Consider the following 18031-nt stretch of genomic DNA (forward strand, 5'->3'; position numbering starts at 1 on the left):
CAGAGAGCACACGCTATTTCATCAGAAAGGGGAGGCGGCTGTCGGGCGTGTGATGCCTCTCGTGGTGCTTGCCCACATTCAGACTGAGCTGAGTGAATCTGATTTGTCAAACCCGAGTCTGCAGGCTCAGATTGCTTTCCCGGGACTGCGAGGAATCAGCATGCAGCTCCAGGGACTGCCTCTGATGGAGCCGACCAGAGTCTGCAGCTGGAGCTGGAGCGAGATCGGGGGCGGTACTGGGAGAGCCCAGGGGAGCCCCACGCTCTGGTCTTCGGAGGAGAGGGGAGGAGACGAGGGCACCGCATCAAACAGGCAGAGGCCCAGAGGGCAGCGGAGGCTTCCCACGTGAAGCTACTAATTGCACTTTAATAACAGTCAGGAGGGCAGCGGAGGCCAGTGTTTGTACAAAGCAGGGCGGCCCGTCCCGCAGGGCGGCCCGTCCCGCATCAGGCCGCGCTCTGCTGGGCCTCGCCCAGCTCCCTCGGCTGGCTAGCTCCTTTTCTTTCCTTTTTTTTCATGTGTGACATCTGCTCGGTGCTTGTCCCTCCTGTGATGCCATACCCCTCGCAGCTGTGCAGACCTCCGGCTCTGTGCTGGTGCATGGAGTGCCCTGAGCATACGGCCTTTTTGATGTGTGATAAAACAGAACCGAGCCACAGGGGTATGGCGAACGAAGGCATCAGAATATCAATTAACCTGCTCCGAACAAAGCTGCAGCTCCAGAGTGGAGTCGACGTTTCACTGAAGTGTCAGAAAGATGGATAATGTATTCTAATTAGGGATTGACTGCTACCTCCACACCGCTCCGTTGCCGGACGGCAGACCCACGAACTAGCCACGCGGGTTGTTGTGGATGTCCCCGTGTCCCCGCGGACCCACGAAGTAGACACGCGGGTTGTTGTGGATGTCCCCGTGTCCCGTCATGGCAGTTGTGGGGTGCTCCTTACCCATGTATGACTTCTTCTTTGCCGAGATTTGTAGCCATGAAAGTGTTCTCAGCCAAAATTGCCCTTTCCCCCTAAAAATACCGTCCATTTTGCAGCTGGGCTCATAGCCCCCGTAAATGCCGAAGCTCTGGGGAAGAAGATCCTTTCTGAGCGCTGAGCCTGGGGCTTCCACCTTGCTGATGCTCCAGGACCTTGGCATCCGCGCACAGAGGGCTTGGTCCCGGCTCCTCCCCTCCCGAGTGGACCAGCTCGGCCTGCGGCTGCTCCAGCGGGGTGTGCATGCTGCCCTGGCGCCTCCCGGGGATGTGTTTTTAGCTCCTGGGTGATCGTACCTCCCCTACCAAGTCAGAACGAGCAGATTTGGAAAGCTAGTGACCTGGGGTTCACTTCAGGGCTCCCCACCTCCTTCTTTCCAAAATCTTACATCCGTGCCGGAATGACACACTGGCGAGGCCAGGCCAATTAGGGAGACGTTCCGCATTTTGTTACACTTTTCCTGTGTAATTGGAAGTCCCGCTTTCTCCGGTGAGAAGTCGGTGGGAGCTGTTCTCCTGAATAGTTCTAAAAGCTTTGGACCACATACTGATATCAGCTGCATATTTATGGGTGAGATTATAATGATTGCTCAGTAATGCAATATTAAAAGCAGAGGTCTCTCTCACTGCTAAGCAAAGATGGAATTCCAACCTTCTTTCGGCTTCAAGAAGTGATTCGAAACAGAATTAGCAACCCTTGTCCTAGAAGCAGCAATCACTGGGCTCCCAATTCCTCCCCCTCCACATAGAGGGAGAATAAGGGAGTGAATTTAGCTGGAGTTCAGAAACTGCTCACTGGCTCCCAGCCCCGCGGACTGTTCCCTGGCTGTTTGCTCTTGCTGCGGCCCCCAGCGCTCAGCTGGCTGTAACGAGGACTTAAGGGAGCACAAGGCTGTTAACCACTTGTGTGTGTGTGTGCATTTGCTTCATTAGTTCTAGAAACGGAGGCTTCCGTGGCCATAGTTTTCCTGTATAATTTAAGGGATTAGTGAAACCTTGCCTGATTTACGCTATACACTGTAAATTTGTTTAGTTGTTTTTTTTAAATTGTCAGTGAAGGCTGTTGGAACCTAAATATTTTAATATTGAAGAAACATGGGCACTCTTTTTTAAATAGAATTATTTTATTTAACTTTATTTCATGTATTTTAATTTGACCAGAGAAGGACAGAGTACGAAAGAGAGGGCAAGGGAAAGTGAGAAAGTAAGCTGCCTGGTCCAGGATTCGAACCACAGTCAGCCACGTGGGAGTTCAATGCCCTTAACCACCAGGCCACCTGCCGGCCCCAAGGCTACTCTCTTTTTGTTTTTAAAGGAAGACATCTCTGGCTGTCACTGTGGTTTGGGCTAGCAGTGACCTTTAGTCTGAGCTCACCCATGTTAGTCCACCCTCTGACCTCAGAGCACCCAACCTCCCATAATGACTGGAGGGCTCCTTCCAGAGCTGATGTCAGAACTTCAGCTTCAACTCGGGTTGCCAGACCTCTTCACTGCAAGAGGGAGACTGGAAGCAATGGCTGCTTTATTTCCCACCTCTAAAGCTCACTGTACTTTACTAATTTATATGGACATCAAGCCTAATGCATTACATTGTGTGTGTGTGCGTGTACAACCCTAGACTCATGGGACTTGAAAGGACTTTAGAAATTGTTTAATGTGAGCATTGCTGAGGGACATGAAATAAAAAACTTAAGCAAATGGGGAGCTGCTGCGTTAACTCGATACTGTATAAGTGGCAATTCTTCATGAATTAATCGACACGTTTACTGTCATTCCAGAGTCCCAGCAGCACTTCTGTTTTGGAACTTGACAAAATATTTTTGATGTTTACCTGGAAGAATAAATTTTTGAAAAAGAAAGGAGAACATATTCTTTTAGATACAACAATAAAAACAATAAATTATAAACCAATAATAATTTAAACCGTTAAATAAAAATAACTTAATGATCTCCAGGCAGAAAGAAGCCAAAGTCAACACCCTATCAGCATTACACGGTGGTAAAAGCAGCTCTGAGGGGAGTGGACAGGCTGTTTCCTAGACGAGGCTGGGGCGGTGGGCAAGCCACACAGAGACAGGCTGGAGCGGGGCTCACGTCATTGGCAAAAGGAAAGGTGGCTTTAGGAAATACTCCTACAGGGACCAGCAGTTAGCATAATGGCTATGTCACTGGACTCTCATCTAGCTGACTGCGGTTCAAGTCCTGGACCTGGTGACTTAAACTCTTGCTGGGCACGTGTGCATACGTGCCCAGGATCCCGAGAGGAGAATGGAGGAGAAGGGATTGTGGCGTGGCCATCCCCCCAGGGGGTGATTTCTTGCTTTCTGTCTCTCTGTCTCTCTCTGTCTTTCTGGTGAGCGCACACGCCCGATAGTGAAAACCTCTCCAAAAAAAAAAAGAAAAAAAAAAAAGAAATACTCCTACAAAGAGCAAAAACATACAGCAGCGTAATTTAAGTGCGAGTGAATAATAGTAATCAGATTTTTCGGTGAGAAAGGACTTTTTATGTATCCATATGTTCCCAAAGAGGAAAGCAGCCATCGATTTAACCACACACTGGTATGTCAAAAGCAACACCACATGCAAAATTAAAATCTCACAGATGCTGAGAAGCATTGACAACATTGGCTGCATTAAAGTGTTTGTGGTAGTGTTTGCCAAAGTGGCTTCATGTTCTTAATATATAAAGAGCTCTTGTAAATAAAGAAAAGGAATGAACCCCAAGGAGAAAGTGGGTGGATGACGTGAATAGACATCTGGAAAAATAGAAAGTACATACAATCTGTAAATATACGGGAAAAAGCTGTTGTGCCTCATTAGTGATCAAGGAAACAAATAAAGCAGCAGCGGTCTACCGCAGTTTGCTGGGCAGATACCCCCCCATAATGCTCAACCTCGTCAGAGACAGGGACGCCGGGGCGCCGCCGCTGTGCTCCGACACTGGTGGGCACTTTGTAGGGACGTGACAAAATGTGTCGAAAGCCATGAAAGTAGCTGTTGACTTTTAGGGATTTACCTTGAGGCTATTCTGTAGTCCTCAAATGCATAAACAGCATTTTTAAATGACGGTGGAAAACCGGAATGAGAGCACATGAACAGCAGCGTGGGGTCAGTGAACGTTCGTCAGATCAGCTCACACAGTGCCAGGCAGCAAGGGAACTTTTGGAAGAGGAGTGTGACGGGACACGGACAGTGTTCACGAGGTGTTCTTGCTGTGTGGAAAGAGCACGGCTTCACACAGGGGCACACACGGTGGGGTTCCTCCCAGCGCCCCGCCCAGGAGAAAGGGCGTGTGCAAGTGCTGTCTGGGAGGAGGCACAGCAGGCATCGGCTGTGGCTTTGTGTGGGCCGTGAAGTTCCAGTGACTTGTGTTATTATTTCAGCTCTTAGGTATTTCCCGGCGAGTGTTCAGCGCTCATGTGTGACTTTCACGAGTGGCCTGAGGGCGTTAAAATCAGTCTGGGGCCAGGCAGTGGCTGAGTGGCGATGCTACTGGACCTGCATGGGAAACGTCCTGGGTTTGCACCCCCGGGTCTCTCTGAGCACCTCAGGCATGCGTGCATGTGCCCATGATCTGGGCTGACTGGGCTGGGGGTGGATCGTGGTGTGAAAACCCTGTTGGGGCTGAGTCTCGCTCTGTTTCTTTCTCTCGTGGGAGAAATAAGTAAACGTCAAAAAATTAAGAATAAATGTTCTAAATCAATTCCCTATCCTTACCAAGAAGGGGCTGAAGTCTGAGGGATTTCAGCATTGTAACAAGTCAGCTAGAGTGAAAACTGAAGCCAGGTCTCCTAAGCTTCATTCAGGATTCGTTCTCAAGAAAAATGCCTTTTGTTTTGATCCCAGTGATTGCACGTCCCAGGGAGCCTACATCAGAAGTTCTCTTTATGAATAGTTAAAAATGTGGAGGGCTGGCAGGTGGCATGGTGGTTAAGGTGCTGGACTCCCACATGGCCGACGGTCATTCAAGTCCTAGATCTGGTGGCTTGCTTTCCCACTTTCCCTCTCTGTCTCTCTCTGCTGAGCCTATACCCCCTATAGCAAATTAATAATAATAGTAGTAGTAATAATAATATAATTACTTCTAGAAAAGTGTGGGAAGAGCTACGTACACAGGGATGTTGGTCAGTGTTGTAGATGACAGTGAACGTCCGCAGCGAAGTGTGCAGCCATGGATGCGCTTCAGGGCTGTGCACACTTCCTAGGTGGGATGTCACACAACCATTGAAAAGAGCAGCAACGAAGAATTGCACCAACAGGAGAAAATGCCTGTGGCAGCTCTTAACGTGGTGGAAAATATCAGGACATAAAATATGTACGTTATGATTATAACCGTACACATGAGATTTCAAAGGGAATATAGTAGGGAGAGTCATTGTTAAGGATGGTCGATGCAGGGACCAGCAGATGGCAGATGGCCTAATGGCCACACCACTGGACTCCCACGTGGTTGACCATGACTTGAGTCCTGGACCTGAGGCTTAAACTCACACCAGGTACATGTGCATGTGCCTGCGTGCCCAAGATCCCGAGAGGAGAATGGAGGAGAAGGGACTGTGGCGTGGCCATCCCCCCTGGGGGGGTGACTTCTCGCTTTCTGTCTCTGTCTCTCTGGTGAGTGCATATGCCTATAGCAACATCTCTCAAAAAGGAAAAAAAAAAAAGAAGTATGATGCAGTTATCAGGTGCATTTATTTTCTTTTGTCTTAAAAGTCCCCATCTTTCTATAACGCTGTTACTCTTCCTTTAAAAAGCAATTCCCCAAGTCTGAGTGCAGAGCTAGGTGAGCCTCTCTCCCTGCCTCCCTGTCTAGGGCTGGATCCTGGACGGCATCCCCGAGACTCGGGAGCAGGCGCTGATGATCCAGACCCTGGGGATCGCCCCCAGGCACGTCAGTGAGTAGCTCCCCCAGACTGCCCACATGCGTGCCCACCCTCAGCCCAGTCACCATCCAAGACGGCTCTAGTGGGCCATGACCCAGCGAGAAAAAGCAAGACAGTACAGTTGAATTTTTCACAAAGCCGAACGTATTCAGGGCTTGCTCTGGAGAAAAGTGGGGTTTTGTTTTCACCCAGGCGACGCCTTGTCCCAGGCACCCCGTCCCTGAGTGGCCCTCTGTTGGACATCACCTGAAACGTGGCAAAGGGCACATAGGTGTCCATTCTGGTGTCGTTTATGGTGGCAGAGAGTGTCAGCAGTGGGTGATCAGCCACAGGCTGTCCTTGGCCCCAGGACAATGCTCTTAGAGTCTTGGTGCTGAGAAGACCCTTCTTTTAGAAATTCACTGTGAGGTGGCTGTTGCTTTAAAGTTAAGACACAGCCAAAAAAAAAAAAAAAAACATGAAATGAATGATTAGTCCTTGAGAGTCTAGCGTGTGGCCCGAGCCGGCCAGCCTGGTTTGCTCTGTTTCTTCTCTGCCTAGTCGTGCTGAGTGCTCCAGACACGGTCCTGATCGAGAGAAACATGGGGAAGAGAATCGACCCTCAGACCGGAGGTATGACATGTCCCCCTCCCCCTTCTCACCCCAAGGACCTCCGGGATGATGGCAGTTACAGCCTCACTGGCCATCCCTGCTTCCCATTCTTGCCCTGGGCACCTGCAGAGGGCACGCAAGAGGCCGTGTAGGCAGTGGCTCGGAGGCCGGAGCTGTGCTCTGAGCTGGAGGACACTGGGGAGTAATGGGCTCCAGCAGGAGCAGACACGAAGGCCAGTCTAGGTTAAAGGAGGAGCCCGGTTCGCGGCAGGACCAGACCGGAGTGTGGCTGTAACTCGGGCGCGGGCTTGGAGCCTGCTCTGCACAAGCTTGTTCCCAACTCAGGGCCACACATGGCAGCCAGGGGGTGTTTCTCTGTTTCCCCAAGACAGACTGTGAGCCCCACACTTGGCCATGGGTACAGAAGGCTGAGGTGTGGGCATTGTCTGGGAGGATGGCAAGGGCTTCAAGGGGCTGGGGCTTAAAAACCAGCTTATCAGGGGATCAGGGAGGAGGGTCCAGGGAGTGCCCTTGCCCTCCCGGGCTTGGACATGACCAGCTGACAGACCTGGGTGGATTCCAACCACGCACCTCTCTCCTCACAGAGATTTATCACACCACCTTTGACTGGCCCCCTGAAATGGAAATCCAGAACCGTCTGATGGTGCCAGAGGGCATCTCGGAGCTGGAGACAGCTCGGAAACTGCTGGAGTACCACAGGAACATCGTCAGGATCCTCCCCGCCTACCCCAAGATCCTCAAAGTCATCAGTGCTGACCAGCCATGCGTGGACGTCTTCTACCAGGGTAAGTGCCAGTGGGCAGTGTCGCCCTGGACAGCCACCCCAGGCCTCAGTGCAACATGCACTTCGGCCTGTCTCAGCCCAGCCTCCCTCAGGCCAGCAGCAGCCAATGTCCAGGACCCTGGAAGTCGGGTCTCAGGGCCCCGGTTCCCTTCCCAGAAACATGCATGGGGTCGTGGGAACAACCCTTCCAGAGATGTGCTACACACAGGTGTCCTCCACGCAGGTGCTGTTGCATTTCCAGCCCACAGCAGATGTGACAATGACGGGACTGGAGGAGGACAGGCCAGGGGTGTGGGAGGCGCACAGTAGCGTGAAGGTCGGACCCGACCTTGAAGGAGAAGGAAGAGAAAATGTGTACAAATTAAGACTAACACAAAATCACCACCACAGAAAGCACAGAATCCACGACCCACACGAGTGTCATGAGCCCTTTAGAGCAGGGCCAGCAGCCAGGCCCGGCACACACCGCTGTCCTGCAGTTACCGCAGCACGGCGACTTCCAGAACCAGCCGAAGCAGCCACACAAGATGGGGAGGCGTGCGGGACTCGGAGCCAGTGGTCGGGGTTCACGCCTAGCCTTTGTGCATGAGCAGTGCGGTCTTCAGCAGCTGCCTTAAGTTCACTGAGCCTATCTTGTCATCCCTAAAATGTGAGCAAGACTGCACCTTCCTCCAGGTGGAGGTGAAGGTTGGATCGATTCCCCAAATGCCGCAGCCGCAGCCGTGAGCCCGGCAGCTGGTGCTCAGGACGGTCAAGCAACGCCACATGTGACCACGGCTGTCATTCAGCATCCTGTCCCAAAGGCCAGGGAAGGGCGAGTGACTCCACCCTGCAGTAGCTCTGCTCTAGTGTAAGCCTCACGGGGCTCCGTTGTCTCAGCGTCCAGTTACCTCGCCCACGCAGTGCTAGCACAGGAAGCGCGGTCTGTTTGGACACAGTAAGTTACACTGAAGATCTCTAAGATGCTCAACAGTCTTCAAAGTCCTTCTGTCACAGATTCTTTCAGATCTCGTCAAGAAAAGTTCTTACTGATGGGGAGGTGGTCCAGAGCTCCCTCAACCCCTGCCCGCTAACTGGCCAGCCCCCTCTTACACTGGTAGACCTGACGCGTGCACAGCTTCCCTCCGCAGAGAGCGGAGATGCGGGCTGCCTGGGTGGCGTCGGTGCCTCAGCATTCTTCTCTGCCTCAACTAATGAGTGCGCGTCCAGAAACTCATGCTGCTTTTAAAAATGCCAGGCTTGCAACGGCTTAGCATGTTCCAGTGGTTTTGCATCTCGAAAGGGTCTTTAGTAGCAAACACTACGCTCTTAAGATAAACAACTGCAACATTTATCTTATACCATGATTCTGAATTTACACATTAATTACTTCCAAATTACTTAATTAAATTTAAAAGTTCATATGATCATTCATAAAGAATTCATGCTTGGAATTGTAAATAAAAATGTGAGTGTCTGAATATTAATTATTATTAATTAATAATGCAGAGAGATAAATTGAAAATTGGAATGCAAAATTCTCTCTGTGTTGTTTTTTTAATCTCTCTGCAGTGCTTCCTGCAACCACATATTTTTAAAAAGAATAATTAGATGTTGAGATTGTCTAGGGGATCATTACTTCTAATTAACTTAGTTACTTACTGTAAATTAAGCATCATTTGTAAGCAGGCTGCTTTGCCGGTAGTGCTTGCGCTTTTCAGATGCACTGGGTTATGGGCCGTGTGAGAAGAGGGAGCCCTGCTGGAGGGGCTTCCTTCAAGCTTCTCTCAGGGAGGGACAGCGTGGCAGCAGGTTTGGGAGTGTTGCCCAACTCCGCCATCCCCTGAGCCCAGCAGACTTTTCTGTAAAATGGGACGAGAACAGCACATCCCTCACAGAGCTGTTGGGCCTATGGGATGACTAAATGCCAATGGAGTGTTCAGTTTGGCAATGAATATGCACCAGCAGCGGTAAGCACCCCGGCCTCGAAGACCGTCAGAGGTGGCTGACCTGTGCCTTAGCTGTAGCGAGAGGAGATAGGAGAATCTCTAGTGATCCTTCCCTTTTAAAAAGCTCCTGTGAAGATTCCGGAGTTTGAAAGTTGCACAATAGGCATGTGCGGTGGCCCTCCACGGGCAGCAGCTTTGCCCTGGGACCTGCAACCGTGTCTGAAACCTTGCTTGGCACTCAAACTTGGGGCTGTGCTACTGACCTGGTAGAGGCTGGGTTGACTCTCTCCCTCCCACTTTGCAGAGGGCAGACCCTACAACAGAATCATCTGGCCCCAGTGTCAGTGCCGAGGCTGGCCCGGCCTCTGTGGCACAGTCTGTAGGTACCAGACGGCGGAGGTGGAAACCACATGCTGACTGCAGTTCGAGTCTCCAGTCAGCCTGAAAACACACCAGGTGTGCACGCATGTGCCCAAGATCCTGGTGGGCTGGAGGACTGGAGGAGGATCGCAGGTGGCTGAGCCCTGCAGAGGACGCCCCTCCTCTCTCTCACCCCTCCTCTCTCTTTCTTTCCCTTCCTCTCTCTTGCTCGGTCTCTCATGTGTGTGCACATGTACTCTATCATGAATTTTAAAAGAAAGAAAGAAGAAAGCAAGGAAGGAAGGAAGGCAGGAAGGCAGGCAGGCAGAAAGATGAGAAACGCCTTAGTGCTGAGGCGGAAGGACCGGGCTGTACCCGCGAACTATTTTGGGATAGCCACATTCTGGAAGGAGGCGTATCAGCTCGCCTTTGCCAGGACAGAGCCCCCTGGATGCAGGAGGGCAAAGGCAGATTGGCAGAAAGGTGTAACAGGGCCAGCCATAGCTGACCTTGCACAGGCTGGCCTGGGGCCTCAGCAGCAGGCGACGCCTGCAGAGGACCCTGTTTCGCAGGTCAGCTTGGGCCTGGTACCGTCCCGTGGCCTCCTGGTGGGCAGCCACTCTGGCCCAGGTGCCCAAAATGCTGCCCTTCTTCAGCCACGTCAGCTTGCTCTCCTGGTGCCCCTCAACTTTGCTCAGTGGGAGGTGACCTGCTTAGATGCTCAGAAGCTTTTCCCTGTGACTTTTGACACCAATGTTCCCATTGTGTGGGTCGCCTGGTTGTTGTAGATGCTCACTCTGACGCTGCTGCTTAGTTCATCAAATGCCAGGGGCACTGCAGGCCAGGGCTGTGCTGCCCCACCTGCCCACCCTGTGACCCATTTGATCAGTGCCTCTTTGGAGACTCGAAACAAAGTGTCACCACAATGTGGCTGCACAGACTATTCTCAGCCAACTCCTGAGTCCTTCAGAAGTCGGGCCCCGCATGACCTCATGCATTCATCAAAGCCCGTGCGTGATGCTGGAGCACCCAGCAAAAAGCACGGGCGTCTTCCAGGAGACCCCCACCCGCAGCTTCAGGACGGAGGCTTGGCTGGATTCAATTTGGAAACTCCCGACTCAGCAGCGCATGTTCGGAGGCCCAGGTCCAGCCCCTCAACTGTGACAGCCCACCCGGTTCAACCAGGAGGTGAAGGAGCCGACGTTGAGCGTTAAGAGGGCTTCCAGGGCAGCACGGGGGCAGGGTGTGTGTGTGTGTGTGTGTGTGTGTGTGTGTGTGTGTGCTTCTGGAGCTTTCACTGCCCCCTCCCCACCTTAGTGCCCAGGCCCCATAGTGATTCCTTCCCTACAGCTGCCATTGGCCGCTTGGCAGGTGCACAGAGGGTTTCCGTGGAGCCGATAGTTACTGCCCTTGGCAGAACCTGAGCAGAGATGCTCTAAGCTGGAGTCGCCTTCCAGGGCCCGGGTGTATTATCCTCCTGTCCTCTCTTCCCAGCTCTGACCTACGTCCAAACCAACCACCGATCGAACGCCCCGTTCACCCCGAGGGTGCTGCTGTGCGGGCCTGTGGGCAGCGGCAAAAGTCTGCAGGCCGCCCTCCTGGCTCAGAAATACGGCCTTGTCAATGGTGAGTGCCCGCAAGTGGCCCTGCTTCTAGAACCTCTCCCGCCTCCCCTCCCAGCCTTCTGAGTTTGGGGAAGAGAGGGAAGGAAGGATCGCTGTCACCTCTCTCTTGCTCTCTGCTCTTAACAATTTTCAAAGCTGGTCTATGAAAGATCAGATTCTTTTCCTCCTGAAGAATACTGTCTTAGAAACGTTAACCAATAAAAACATTCTGCAGCTCGAAGAGCCAGCACACTTTCTAGTCACCGTTTTTATGCCCTTCGGAGCAGTGGGTTTTCTGTGCTGCTCGCCAGAGGTGCTTCTGACTCACGCCTGCAGTCTCCCCCAAGCTTTGGCCCTTGCGTAATACGGATCTGCTGTTTATTTATTTTCTCCCGTCTTACTTAGCTCCCCAACCCAGGTCAGTGTGTTTACAGGCAATCCGTTTCTGAACCAGAGGAAGACGTCTCGCTCTGCACAGTTTCAATAAATATTTTACCAGGAGGAGAGAAAATATTGAAATCAGCTCTCCGGGTCTTTCCCGGGGCAGTCCCAGGCGGCCTTGGATGCCAGCCCCTGTTCCGGGGGATAAAGAGCTGGGAAGGAGGAAGACACAGAAGCAGGTAGCCAGTGCTGGGCTGGCGGGAGTTAAAGGCACCCCGTGCTCCAAAAGCCTAAATAACATCTACTGTTTACTAAGGAGACACGAGACTGTACCCCCAAATGTATCGATAGGCATATACATACACTCCCCAAATTATACATACACACCATAGGAACATAAATAGAATACATATATACACACCCATATGTGTGTGTATGTGTGTGTATGTGTGTGTATGTATGTGTGTGTATGTGTGTATGTATGTGTGTGTATGTGTGTATGTATGTGTGTGTGTGTATGTGTGTGTGTAAAATCACCCTGGAAGGATCAAGTTTCTAATAAAAATGTTTTTAATGAAGTCTTCTCCCTCTTAAAATTCCAGCGCCACAGGGGCTAGCCAGGAATCAATGACAGAAATCATACCGATAAAATGAGAATAGGGAATTGAGCAATTATTCTGCAAGTTCGATGAGGTAATTAATTAATTGGGACACTTTAGATTAAAAAAAAATGCATCGATTTTTAGAAACAGAATTAGTTAAATAATCCCTTGCTTTTCGACTTTACATCTCGGAGTATTAAAAGGCGAAATTTCAGGCAGGCGAAGGATGACTTTCGTGTGGAGCACCGTGGCGTCCACCCGTGGCCGCAGCCCAGCCTGTGTCTGCGCTCATTCTGTGGAGGGAGTCAGGAGTCACAGTGGAGGGCCGGTTGCAGGCAGCCAGGGAGGATCTGAAACGCAGCAGTACTATCTTACAACGGCACGCGGCTGTGTTTAAATACGTGTCTCTGTGCCATAATTAGTTTATGCAGACGCTCTCATTCAGAAAAAGGATTGTTTTAATTGAAATAGCTTTCAGCGCGCCAGTCATGAAGAGATGAAATTACCTGCCTAGATTTTCCCAACAAATGAAAACTGCGAAGCTCCCCGGTGTTTTCTTGCGGTGCAAGAGCCCTCGTGGGGCCCCTTAGATAACCGGGGCTCCTTAGATAGCCCAGCATTCGGAGGCCAGCCCAGAACGCCCACGTCCCTGAAAGGTGCTCTGGGTGAAGATGGGACTGAGTAAACCGAGTCGAGGGGCCCAGGAGGACCATGCAGTCTGGGCAGCCGCGTCTCTGCCGAGGCCTGGGCCCTGAGCTCCGCAGTCCTCTCACTTGGTCCTAACCTCCATGTTTCTGAGTCCCCTCTAAGTCCCCTGGAAACCGTCTCCAACCCCAGCCCAACATGGCTCCACAGCTTACCAAGGCTCCCACACAAAGCAGGCGGGAGTATAAAGGAGCACAACTTTTTGAACGGTAAACATCGAGCTCCATTAGCGTGCTAACTAAGCAAATCCTTTGACCCAGTGATTTCACTCCTAAGATTTTTTTCAATTTTAGAATTATTTAACTTTATTTATTTATTTATTATTATTTTTTTTTTAATTTGACCAGAGAGAGACAGAGTGTGAAAGAGAAAGAGAGAGAGAGGGAAAATGAGAAAGCAAGCGCCAGGTCTGGAACTCGAACCATGGTTGACTATGTAGGAGTCTGGCACCCCAATCACCATGCTCCTAGGATTTTATTCCCCTGAAACACTAGCTCAGTGGAGGACTGAGGGGAGGCACATTATGCAAATAGAGGCTGCTCCAAGCTCTGCATGTCAGAGGGCTGCTCCAGTGAGCTGTGGTGAGTCCTGGAGTACTAGTTAAGCCAGCTGTGGTGAGCCAGCGTCATGGGTACTAGTTAACAGAGCTGTGGTAAGTCCACATCGTGTGGTACTAGTTAACAGAGCTGTGGTAAGTCCACATCGTGGGGTACTAGTTAACAGAGCTGTGGTTAAGTCCATGTAATGGAGTAGAGTGAAAATAAAAGAGACATTGCCAATCTTATATATATGCATCTATCTATACATAAAAAAAAACTAGTGGAGCAAAACTTGAAGGTATGTGGCCGAATGGGTGTTCTCTGCTGGAAACGCTGAGTGTGGTTATCTTGATCCGATCATCACGTGCCGCACGCATGCTTTGGAAATCCGCATTGTGGCCCACCCAGTGTACACCGACGAGCTGGAAATAAGAAATTATAAAACAGAATGCCGTTATCATCATTTATTAGGCCGTCACTAACAGCACTGCTCGCTACCGCTAGTCGTAATGCCCAGTCGTAACCGGTAAGGGTGCCCAGGCTCGGCGCTGCGCCTGTGAGTGCCGCACTATGCAGAGCCGGGTACCGCTGCGCGGGTGCGGTCAATGTGGCGCACAGAGGAGAGGAGCTTAAGGGTCCAGGCGAGACCCGCGGGCTGGGGACAGGGCAGGAGTCACCCGGCAGGGCTGGCTAAGCCCACTCTGGGCCCAGAGCCTCGCTCCCTCCCACTTCCCCTTCTTTCTTTCGGAATGCCTCAGCAAACCCCACAGCTGCCTTGTTTGAATGTCCTGACCATGGTGTAGTGGTTCTCTTTCCAGACTGAGTCTTCAGGGAGAGGAGTGTTACCTTCACAGGATGAGGAGGCCGTAGGCGGAGTTGTTAACTGCTCCTCCTGCCTTAGCACTTGAAGTCACTGCATCCTGTTTTATTTTCCCTTTTCTTTTTTTACTGCCAGAGAGCACATGGACTTCTGAAAGAGACAGAGATAGACAGGTGGGGACAGAGAAAGCACTCCCAGTGGGGCGTGGTCATGCCACAGTCCTCTCACCCCCTCTCCCCACCCGCTCAGGACTTGGGGTGCACATGCACTCACCATGTTTTTCAAGCCACAGGGGCCAGGATTTGAACCGTGGCTCCCTGTTCAAGGGCTGACCAGCTGTGCTGTGGGGCTGTCCCTGTATCCCATTTTAATATTTTGGGCTCTCATTATCATTTAATTAAAAATATTTTCCAATTTTCCTTGTAGTCTTGTCTTGTCTTTCCCTTCCCTTCCCTTCCCTCCCTTCCTTCCTTCCTTCCTTCCTTCCTTCCTTCCTCTCACTCTCTCTCTCCTCTTTCTTTCTCTTCTTTTTCTTTCTTCTTTTTCTATCCATGTATTATTTAGAAGTGCATTACTTAATTTCCAAATATTTGGTGATTTTCCAGCTTAGTTTTTGTTACGCTTTCTAACTTCATTCCATCGTGGTCGAACAACGCCCACTGTGCGGTTGTGAGCCTGACGCTTACTCATGCCCTGACGGCTGGCATACAGCCTGTGTTGGTGAGTTCCTGTGTGCTCTCGCAGATCTGTTCTGCACCACGGGTTTAGTGCCTTATAAATGTCAATTAGGATGCAATTTTTACATTTTTGTTTTATTTATTATTATTTTTTATCTTTAAGTTTGCTATAGGGCATGTATGCTCATGAGAGAGAGAGAGAGAAAGGGAAAGTGATAAAGTTAGCTACCAGATCCAGGACGCAAACCGTGGTCAGCCCAGGGAGTCCAGTGCCTTAGCCACCATACCACCCGCTGGCCCCCAGGATGGAGATATTTGATAGTGTCATTCAAATCTTCTGTGTCCTTCGTGGATTTCTATTCATTATTGCAGTTACTGAGAGACGTGTTCAAATCTCCAACTCTGATTGTAGATTTGCCTATTTCGTAAAGCACTTTCGCTTCATGCGATTTGTTCGTAAGTACATGTGAGCTGAGGATTATTTGCTCTCCTTGATGAAATGACCTTTCTATTGTTAGGAACCACCCCTCTGCCTCTCTAATAATAGAGAAGAAGTTACATATGCGACCTTGTATATTGGCTGGGTCTTGCTATTTTTTAAAGACTCTAGTCAACATTGATGCATTTAGTCCATTTCCAGTTAGTTATTTTTACATAGGCGCATGTCTATCATTTTGATTTGTTTTCATTTTTAATTTCTATAGTTGGATCTTTTTTTTTTTTCTTTTTTAGAGGTTTTTGCTATAAGGCGCGTGTGCTCGCCAGACAGACAGACAGAGACAGAGAGACAGAGAGACAGAAAGCAAGAAATCACCCTCCAGGGGGGATGGCCACGCCGCAATCCGTTCTCCTCCATTCTCCTCTCGGGATCTTAGGCATGCACGCACACGCACCCGGCGTGAGTTTTAAGACACCGGGTCTGGGACACGAACCGCGGTCAACTACGTGGGAGTCCAGTGACATAGCCATTATGCTAACTGCTGGTCCCTATAGTTGAAGAAAAGTTCCCCCTTTCATGTCATCTTTTAGATTAAGCAAACATTGGTTAATAATTCACTTTATTTCCTCTATTGCCTCCCTGCTTTATTTTGTCGATGGTCGCTGCAGAGATTGTGTGTACCTGTCACTTGTCACAGTCTGTGCTGAATCCACCTTACCCTCTGTGTATCAGAAGCTTACAGTGGGTATCTTCCCATTGGCCTGCTCCCGGCGTGTGCTAGTGTCGTACGTCCCTGCTGCACACGTTGTGAACCCTGCAGTGTACCAGTTACTTTTGCTTTGAACAGTCAGTTATCTCGTGAAGAAGTTAAGAAGTACGCTGAGAGGCAGCAGGTGGGGCTGTGATTAGGGCACTGGACCCTGCATGTCTAAGCACACAGTTTGAGTCCTAGACCCAGTGGCTTGAAAAACACACCAGGCTCATCTGAGTGTGCGCCCCAAATCCTAAGAGAAGGAGGGGAAGGGATGTGTTTACTCACCCCTCCGGGGGCTGATTTCTCACTCCCTCACCCCAGTCTCTCTTTGGTGAGTGCATGCATCCTATAGGAATAAAAAGAAAGCATGGGAAGGAAGGAAGGAAGGAAGGAAGGGACGGAGGGAGGGAGGGAGGGAGGAAGGAAGGAGGGAGGAAAGACAGGAAGGCTTTCATATGTACCTGCCTAAAGCTCTTTGGCTTAGATCAAGTTTCCATCAGGTGTCAATTTCTTTCAGTCTAAAGAACTCCCTTTAACATTCCTTGTAGTGAAAGTCTGCCGGTAACAAATTCTTTCAGCTTTAATAATGTCTAAAAATGTCATTATTTTTTAAGGATTTTTTTACTGCATTTAGAAATCTATGTTGACAATTTAAAAAAAAATTTTTTTTAATTTTCTCCCTTTTAGCACTTTAAAGATGTCCTTCCATTGTCCTCTGGCTGGCATTCTTTTCTGATGAGATGTCAGAAATTATTTGTACTATTATTGCCCTGTATACGAAGTATACCCACGCCTGCAGCTACTTTTAATATTTCCTCTTTACTTCTAGCTTTTAGCAGTTTGACTAGATGTATCCTGGTACTGCTTTCTTTGTGCTATTCTGCTTGGGTCTCGGGATTCTTGGGTGTGCAAGTTGATATTTTTCATCGATGTTTGAAATTCTCTTGCTACTGTGTTTTCAAGGCTTTTCCATGGCTCTCTCTCTCTCTTCCTCCTGTGCTCCCTCTACTTCTCCATTTCTTTATCCCTCTCTTCGTCCTCTCATTTTCTCTTTCTGAGCCTCGTTACATGGCAGACTACTTCATTTGTCACCCGTGTCCCTGAGAGTCTGCTCTCCCCCCGCCCCCACGCTCTTTGCCTCAGTCTGAGTACTCCCATTGACCGCGGCCAGGTTCACTGCCATGGCCATTCCAGTGATTTTTAAATTAACATACTATATTTTCCAGTTCTAGAATTTTCGTCAGGTTCTTTTTCGGTGTTCATTTCTCTGCTGAGGTCCCCCACCTGTTCACTCATTTGAACTATGTTTCATTAAAGCTCTTAAGTCTATTTATAATGGTGTTATAAAGTCCCCATGTGCTAATTCTGACACCTGTGTCATCTCTTGTGATTTTCTCTCCTGGAAGAGGTCACATCGTGCTGCCTTTTTGTGTATTGAGTGGTTTTGATTATATATCAGACACTGTGTTTTTCACACTGTTAGAATCTGGGTTGTGGGGCCAGCAGATGGCACAGCGGTTATGTTGCTAGATTCCCCCATGATGACAGTTTGAGCCCTGGGCCCAGTGGCTGCGAGTGCGTGCGTGCCCAAGATCCCGGGAGGAGAATGGAATAGAAGGAATTAGCAGCGCGACCATTCCCCCAGGGGGTGGTTTCTCACTTTCCCTCTCACCGTCTCCGTCTCTTTCTCTCTCTTCAGTGAGCACACTCACCCTAAGGCAAAAGCCTCTAAAAAAGAAAAAAAGGAACCTAGATTGTGTCATTCTGCTTCATGAAGATTGAGTTTAAGAGTTAAGTTCTAACTGGCAGTTAATTTATTGGAGGGATTTGATCCCACTGAAACTTACTTTAGGATTTGTGGAGGTGAGACTAGAGTGTTTTTTTTTTTTTTTTTGGAGAGGTTTTCGCTATAGGGCGCGTGCGCTCGCCAGACAGACAGAGAGAGACAGAGAGACAGAAAG

General features: G+C 49.9%; 1 protein-coding gene across 7 annotated transcripts in view; it reads left to right on the forward strand.

Annotated features, from left to right (window-relative positions):
* The window catches only part of AK8 (adenylate kinase 8), a 147421-nt gene that overhangs the window by 42467 nt on the left and 86923 nt on the right, over positions 1 to 18031 (forward strand). For all 7 annotated transcript variants that reach the window (XM_006164314.1, XM_006164315.1, XM_027766637.1 and 4 more), the window contains 4 exons: positions 5796 to 5877; positions 6406 to 6477; positions 7062 to 7262; positions 11044 to 11175. In XM_006164314.1, coding sequence (XP_006164376.1) covers positions 5796 to 5877; positions 6406 to 6477; positions 7062 to 7262; positions 11044 to 11175 — 487 coding nt within the window. The remainder of the gene's footprint in view (positions 1 to 5795; positions 5878 to 6405; positions 6478 to 7061; positions 7263 to 11043; positions 11176 to 18031) is intronic.

Source organism: Tupaia chinensis, unplaced genomic scaffold, assembly GCF_000334495.1.
Source record: "Tupaia chinensis unplaced genomic scaffold, TupChi_1.0 Scaffold143602_1, whole genome shotgun sequence".
Classification (NCBI taxonomy): Eukaryota; Metazoa; Chordata; class Mammalia; order Scandentia; family Tupaiidae; genus Tupaia; species Tupaia belangeri.